This window comes from Agrilus planipennis, unplaced genomic scaffold (assembly GCF_000699045.2).
Source record: "Agrilus planipennis isolate EAB-ADULT unplaced genomic scaffold, Apla_2.0 scaffold1, whole genome shotgun sequence".
NCBI lineage: Eukaryota > Metazoa > Arthropoda > Insecta > Coleoptera > Buprestidae > Agrilus > Agrilus planipennis.
Genome location: NW_020442466.1, coordinates 3,388,202 through 3,395,607, shown reverse-complemented (window position 1 = coordinate 3,395,607; position 7,406 = coordinate 3,388,202). Strand labels below are relative to the sequence as shown.

The 7,406-nt window shown below is 30.0% G+C and overlaps 2 protein-coding genes across 3 annotated transcripts; one reads left to right on the top strand and one right to left on the bottom strand.

Moving 5' to 3' along the window:
* Positions 1–1,185: 1,185 nt before the first annotated feature.
* Positions 1,186–3,072, top strand: LOC108732946 (alpha-(1,3)-fucosyltransferase 10). Its single transcript, XM_025981133.1, has 6 exons — positions 1,186–1,403; positions 1,463–1,609; positions 1,660–1,876; positions 1,928–2,111; positions 2,169–2,349; positions 2,400–3,072. The coding sequence occupies exons 1-6, from the start codon at positions 1,323–1,325 to the stop codon at positions 2,874–2,876; spliced, it is 1,287 nt and encodes a 428-aa protein (XP_025836918.1). The 5' UTR covers positions 1,186–1,322; the 3' UTR covers positions 2,877–3,072.
* A 296-nt stretch (positions 3,073–3,368) lies between these two features.
* Positions 3,369–7,266, bottom strand: LOC112903991. 2 transcript variants are annotated; one of them, XM_025981134.1, is made up of 3 exons: positions 7,173–7,266; positions 5,362–5,503; positions 3,369–5,138 (listed from the first exon to the last, which is right to left on the bottom strand). In XM_025981134.1, the coding sequence occupies exons 1-3, from the start codon at positions 7,228–7,230 to the stop codon at positions 4,736–4,738; spliced, it is 603 nt and encodes a 200-aa protein (XP_025836919.1). In that variant the 5' UTR covers positions 7,231–7,266; the 3' UTR covers positions 3,369–4,735. The 2 variants fall into 2 exon arrangements, with proteins under 2 accessions (XP_025836919.1, XP_025836920.1); XM_025981135.1 differs by having other exon boundaries at positions 3,369–5,027.
* Between the last annotated feature and the right edge of the window lie 140 nt (positions 7,267–7,406).

Genomic DNA, 7,406 nt, shown 5'->3' with positions numbered 1-7,406 from the left:
GTTCTTCTTTTTTATCTCCTTCATTGCCAACTTTGGCTTTCTGATTCAGTTCATTAGCTAAGTCTTCTTCATCAGCGGAAGCCCATTGACACTCTTCTTCTGTAGGCTCATAAGCACCAGAAATTATTGAAAACCGTTTTTCATGGAGGGGACTATACAAACGGCTGTATTTTACTTCTAACGCATGAACTTCTTCATAAAATTTAGCCTCTAAATTTAATTCTTCCACTTGAAGTTTTTTAAGGGCTTTCACTCGCTTTCTGCATTCAGGTGGTAATGCAGCTATGATTTCAGCAGGATCACGTTGTTGGTGTGTTAAAGCTGCAACGAAATTTCTAGCTACTTCGGCAGCTTTTTTTTCAATGTCGTTGTCAATCTCTTCTTCGCCAACGTTTTCTAAGTCGTCAGGACAATCGCCGGCTTGATCTGGTATTTCAGCCATTTCTGTAGAAAATAAACGAAATCACAAAATACTTAACGTTTAGAATCAGTTTCTTATAAATCGATGCGGTTATTACTAGAGAGAATTTTAAATTTCGTCAAAATAGCTGCGCCATTCACACGTGCTATTTGTTAACAAAGAAATTGAAGTTGACAAAAAGTGTGGAAATGTTACGGTACTTTGTAAATAAAATTGACAAAACAAAATATCAATCACCTACTTGATTGATAATTAAAACTACATTAAAATAAGGAACGCTTTCGGGCTTCAGTTAAAATTTTCAAATAATATGGAACACATACCTGTCGCTTGCCGCTAAAGATGACACGGAAAAGACAGATACTACATACTAGGATGATTTTACGCAGTGCGCATGCGTACTTCGTAGTAAACCGTTATTGAAATTTTTTTTTTTTATTAATAAAAACCGTTTATTGAACTTTCTTATTTCTATCCAGAAATATAATAAAGTTTTATATGTGGGTCTTTGTATTATAATTTTATATTACTGATAATTTTCTAATAAAACTTTTGTTAATAAAAAAATTGAGTTATACTTTCATCATTAAATAACTGTCCAGTAAATAATTTTACCATTAATTAATGATATAAGCAAAAGTAAAATTTGTTAAGGTTTATTTTGGATATTTTTCCCTATTTTTTCATAATTTTTTTCTTTGATGACAGAAAAATAGCAGTTCTGTCATGAATGTTTTGAATTGTTATGGTAAGGTTAGGTAAGTCATCTGTTTGTGATAACCTACAAATATGTTATGTTTAATTTTATCTAACATAAAAATAAAAGTGCCTTATAAATTACAACACATTTTTAAATAACCAATGTAGTGTTTATCGATTTTTTAAATTTACAACTACAGCCATGTATACTTCCATATTTCGATTAAAAAATAAAACAGTTTGTTTGTTCCTGGCTTTAGTAACTACATTTTTGATTATTAAGGTTTTTAACTGTTGAATTATTGTTTAACAAACATTTTTTCCTATTATCATTAATTTTAGAGTATATACGGTATTCTTATGTATAAAAGTGTTCCAATTTTGTTATGGTGGACACCATTTGTAGAAGTAGAGCGAGTGATTAGGTGTGATAATTATTCCTGTTTATTAACAAGTGATAGGGTCTATAAAAATCACTCAAGATTAAGTGTAAGCAAAATTGTTATATATATCTGTTAGTAACTATTAGTATTTTGTAGGCTTATTTATTTTATGGTAGCAGATTTAATCCTACTGATCTGCCCATAGGATTAAAACATATACCATGGAGTATTTTTCATGAAGAGTCGCCTAAAAATTTAGGATTATTTTTGTACAGAGATGGACAATCAGTATTTAACATAACATCCACATTTGACCAACACAGTGACTTTCCCGTCCCACTGCAGTATTTAAGAGATATTGAATCTCTTACAAGTAATTTTTATTAGTTTGTTAATTAATTTACCCTTAATTGTCCTTTTCAAGGTCGACAGTATTATATACCAATAGAAAAAAAGAAAAATTTGTTAAAAAATCATGCACCTGTTTTGTATATTCAATCAGACTGTAATACTCCAATAGAAAGAGATATGATAGTGGCTGAATTAATGAAGTATATCAAAGTAGATTCGTATGGAGTTTGTTTGAATAACAAAAAACTGCCTGACAGGTAAATAACAAAGATTTTCTCCTTTCTTCCTAAAATTTTTTAATTTGTTTCTTTTAGTCTTAAAGAAAGTGATGTTTACTCCTTTCCATATCACAATCTTATAATGCAGTTGGCAGCTTCTTATAAGTTCACAATAGCCATTGAGAATGCAAGATGTGATGACTATATAACTGAAAAATTATGGAGATCATTGATAGTGGGTTCCGTTCCAATTTATCTTGGAGCTCCTAATGTTGGGGTAAGACTTTAAAAATTTGTTATTGACAATAATTAAATTATGTTTTGCAGGATTGGCTCCCAAATAACAAATCTGCAATACTCATTGGTAATTTTGAAAGTATTGAATCATTAGCAAGTTATATAATTAAAGTGAATCAAGATAATAATCTGTATTTGAATTATTTGGATCATAAAGAAAAATTGAATTTTGGACACCAAATTACCAATAAACGATTGATAAATCTATTGAAAAGAGGAAAATATGGATTAGAAGGGAATCAAGAAGATGTGGTTCCTGCCTTTGAATGTTTTATATGTCGGAATATTCATACAAATGGGTTTAAGAAGCAAAAACAAGAAACTGTGTACAGTTGCCCTGAACCAAAAAGTAGAAATTCAAAAAATCCTGTCAGGTGGAAAGATCACTGGAAAAGGGGTAAATGTGAAGGCAAAGTGTTAAAAGAACTCTTAGAGCAACAAAAAAATTATTCTAAAAATGATTATGAATATAAAGTTGACCAATATTATAAAAATAACATGTGCTAATTAAAAACAATATAGTTTACAAATGAATTCATAAAATTTTATTCATGAATGTTCATAGAGGATTATTTAAATAGGCGTATATTGTAGACCAACTTCTCAGAGGGGGTCATACAGATTTTACAAATTTAACTTAAAAAAAAAATGCACTACCAGCAGAAGTATTTGAAGTAAACTTATAGTAAATTTTAAAATATTCTATCGTTTTGTTTTTTTTATTTTAGAAAAAATAACTTATCTTATTATCAGGCAGAATTTCACGTATACTTAAAAAAAAAAATAAGTTTAGTAGTCTGTATATGAAAATCTATTTAGAATTCTTGATTTAATTATTTATTTTAAAAACTTGAATGGGAAACCTATTGAACATGAAATACGTGTATTACAGTGGCGCACACGCACATATGAGCCGTGCCACCAATCGTCCTGCACTGTCAAATGCCGAGACGTTAAAGCCTATCAGATGGTACTTATCTTTCAAATAATAGTCAACAAAACGATAAAGTTATTATATATTTATCACTAGCAATTACATGGAATAAAAAGTCCATCAAAATGTCTTGTAAACCAGAACCAGACGATATAGTGTATGTCATGTAACAAACATCAATAATAATCTACACCCAATGATTCAGAAGAACAACACTGATCTCGTCTGGCCCATTACAAAAAAGCTAGACTTGGTTTGTTTCACTGTGTGGTGTATATTAGCTAATATGCGGAGGGTGGAATAAAAACATTCCGCTCAACAGTTAAAAATAATGTGTATGTATAATAAGTACAATATTGCTGCATTGTTTGAGGTTGTATACGAGGCCCACAAAAAATGGAATATGCACAATACATGATCCACATTTCTTAAATATTCTAAATAAAAAAAAGGATCAAAAACATTTAAAATGGAAATCTAAACAAGTCTTTCTTTTGGTAAAAATTTTTCTCCATCCTTAATTTTGATATTTTCTTGTGAAAAAGAATACCAATTCTTTTATCGATTAATATTTTCTAGCATAAGTGAAGTTCAGGTATTGTGCCAAGTTGCCTTCGGAAACTATTTAATCCTAAAATTATTTTTCATGTCATATAGTATTGTCTAAATGGAAAAGTCTTATTGGATATGACCATAGGAACATACTTTTTTATTTTTGTATGATTTAATACAGGTATCGTTCTAATAAGACTGGTCACTGGTTCAACTAATTCCTTTCATTTATTCAAAAACACCACTTGCCACATCAAAAACCTTATATTTTGTATTGTACAAAATATATTTTTTATATTAAATAGGGCACTAAGTGGTGATTTGGCTAATTGGCTATTAATACTCATTTCTTTTTCTTCCATCCTTATGATTGTGATATTAACGTAAAGATAGAAAACTGAAAGATGTTTATTTTTGCCCTTGAGAAATTAATTTCTGAGAAAAATAATTAAAAAGATTACAATATTTAAAACGTTCGTAATATAGGCACAACTTATATTCTTTTTATAAGTACCTACGTTTACAAATAATTCCCCTATTTCGACAAATTGTCAGAAATTCGCCATTTACTACACACCTCAAAAACATGATAGGTTGTTATTGTGCTAGTATATTAAATTGCATTCCTCATAGGTCTTAAAAAAAGCATTTTGTTTGCCGATATTGCAAATGGAAGACTTCACATTCAATCAATAATAATAATAAAATAAATTAAACGAGAAGCATGATTCACGATCACACCAAAATAGTAAAAAATAAAATTTAAAACTTTAAAATAATGAAAACCAAAAATGAGGGTTGTACATCATTTTACAACCTACTAACATATTCCCTAGGGTTTGTTTGGAAGAATTCGGAACTAGCTTGTTATTATTCGTCTTCATTCCGGTTTGTTTTTATTTTTCTTCGAGAATCCAAAAATCTTCCTTTTGCGTTTTTTCACCTCGTCATCCATAACCGACGAATCAGTTGAGCACACGTCGTCTTCTAATGCTAACGGCGATTGCTCTTTAGCTGTTGGTAATTGCGGTCGAGCTGCAATCACCTTGCATTTAATGTTATGGTCTAGAGCAGACTCTGACTGTGCAGGCTTAGGATTTGATGTGGCATTTTCTAACAGGGCCACATTTATATCTTGAGACTGCGATCGTACCATTTGACTGCCTTTTGAACTAATCAATATATTGTTATTACTGGCACTTCGTATCGAGGTGGGTTGGGAAGCAACACGCGCATGCCTATGCACTACGGGAACTACAGGCTCTTCGTGGTACAAGTTCGCACTAAGGGAAAATTCATAGAAAGTGTCGCTTCAAAAACACTTTAGAGCTTTTGACTAAGTATGATTTTGCGGTATCTCAGATATATAATTGACTCGATATTTTTACTGTACAATGAGATAAGCTATAGAAATCCGTTATTGATGTGGTTACTGTATGCAAGGAAAATATCGAGTCATTCTAATTTAAGCTTTAGCAGGTTTAATAAAATTAAATAAAAACTTACACTTCTCCTCCCACTAAAAAATGAATAGAATTATGACCAGGAGGTCTAGGTTCATTGTAAATATCGTCTTCTTGCCTACTTCCCTCACTCCCTGATGAATCTGCTTCCTTCCAAACGTGAGCACCAATGGAATCGTGTAAACCTAATAAAATTTTGAGGTAATATTTGGAAGGGATTTTTAGTAGAAGAAATAATATTTATGTAGAAACAGGTGTACCCATAAAAATAGTTATTTAAAATGTCGTAAAAAGAAAGAGATTTAAAGCAAAGAAGACATTCGATTTTCAATTTTTTGCTTTTTTACTCAATTTATTTTAATATGCTTATAAACTTACTTCATATGTTCAAATTGTAGTATTATTGATTCATAGGTTTTACTTAATTATTGCAAAATTATAATTTAAGAGATAAAGTTGTGCAGCAGTAGCTAATTGATAATTATTTTAAAAAAATAAAGGATAGTAGGCATTTTTTAGATATTGGTAGTTGTACTTATAATGTAGACATTATTAAGTACAAAACAACAGGAATAAACAAAATTAATTTTCAATTCCAATCCGCTACACCATCGGCTTATGTACTGTACGTAAAAAAACGCCCTCCGTTAGTATCAGAAATTAAAAAAAAAACACACAAACACCGTCCTTCCTGTATTTTTTTGAAACAAAGTACAAGAGCCAAAGAAAATTTACAAACAAAAAGGTTAAGCTATTTTACTAACAAGTCAGGTGAGAAAAAATCAATCACCAATCATAAGTAAAACAAAATAATAAATTATTTATCAATAGAAATAATTATGGTTAATAAAGGAACGCTAAAACTACAAAGGTTCAAATACAAATTACAGAATAACTTAAAAACTACTAACGATAAGTCACAAGTCAATTAGATACAAAAATATTCTAATTTGACGTAACCAAGAGAAAAAATAGGAATATACAGGGTAACCCTTGAGCAAACAATAGAGCCTGCAACACTACAGCACGCTAAGCAACTAAGTGATTACTAACAAACCACATGCAATAAATACAAAAAAAAACTATCCCAATTTGACCATCAGCTACTTTGGATAATTTGATATAAAAAATAGACATAAAATACCCCTAAATAGCGATTGTAATTTGTTTTAAAATTACTTAGAAAGAATATATAGAAAACACTAAAAGTATAAAAAAGTTATGTCATAAATAGAAAATATATGTCCACAAGAAAGGTGACTGAAAGAATATTAATTTTTGTAAAATTCTATTTCCTTGCTGGATATATTTCTTTTATTTTTAAGAAATATTTACTTCACTGGAAATTTTTAACCATTCTTCAATGTTTTGAAAATTTACTACAAAAATTATTTTATCTGTCTTCATTTCAAAATTTACTATTTTTATGAGCACCCTGTACATTTAAATTAACCATTCCTATCCTAGAGTATTTATTTATTATTGAGAAGTAGGTAAGTATATGTGTATGTATAAACCACCAATAACATAAATAAAGAGATTCCATTTTTTCATCCTCACGACATTAATTTTAAAAATAAAAAAGGGGTCCAAGAAACTACCGGAATTAAGACTTTGTAAGATATATGAGTATAATATATAATTTAATCAATTAAAATAGAATCTAAAACGAGTACATTTACCCAAGCCAAAGACTAGGTGAATCTAAATGGAGTCAGATTAACTCGATGGAGTTGTTTATTTGTGAGGGTTGTTATATGAGAGTTTGTATTTATGGGGGCAGAGCGAATAGTGACTTTCAATCGGAAAAATCGTGCGGGTCATCATCTAACGAGTTCAACGAGATCAGCTTACCTGTTGCATAACCGTAGAGGGAGCTAGTGTCATCGTCCAGGTCATCTTGACTGCTCATACGACCTTAAAAAAAGGAAGAAATGTATGAAAATATTGTTTTATGTGTGTGGTTTTTATTTAAAACAAAGTGAGTGAAACAAACACAATTTTATTTTCGTCTGAAATTTTTAATAGTCAACAGTTTTAATTTTTTTTATTCAAACCTGTCATCTATTTTTTGGGTAGTCCCACCCA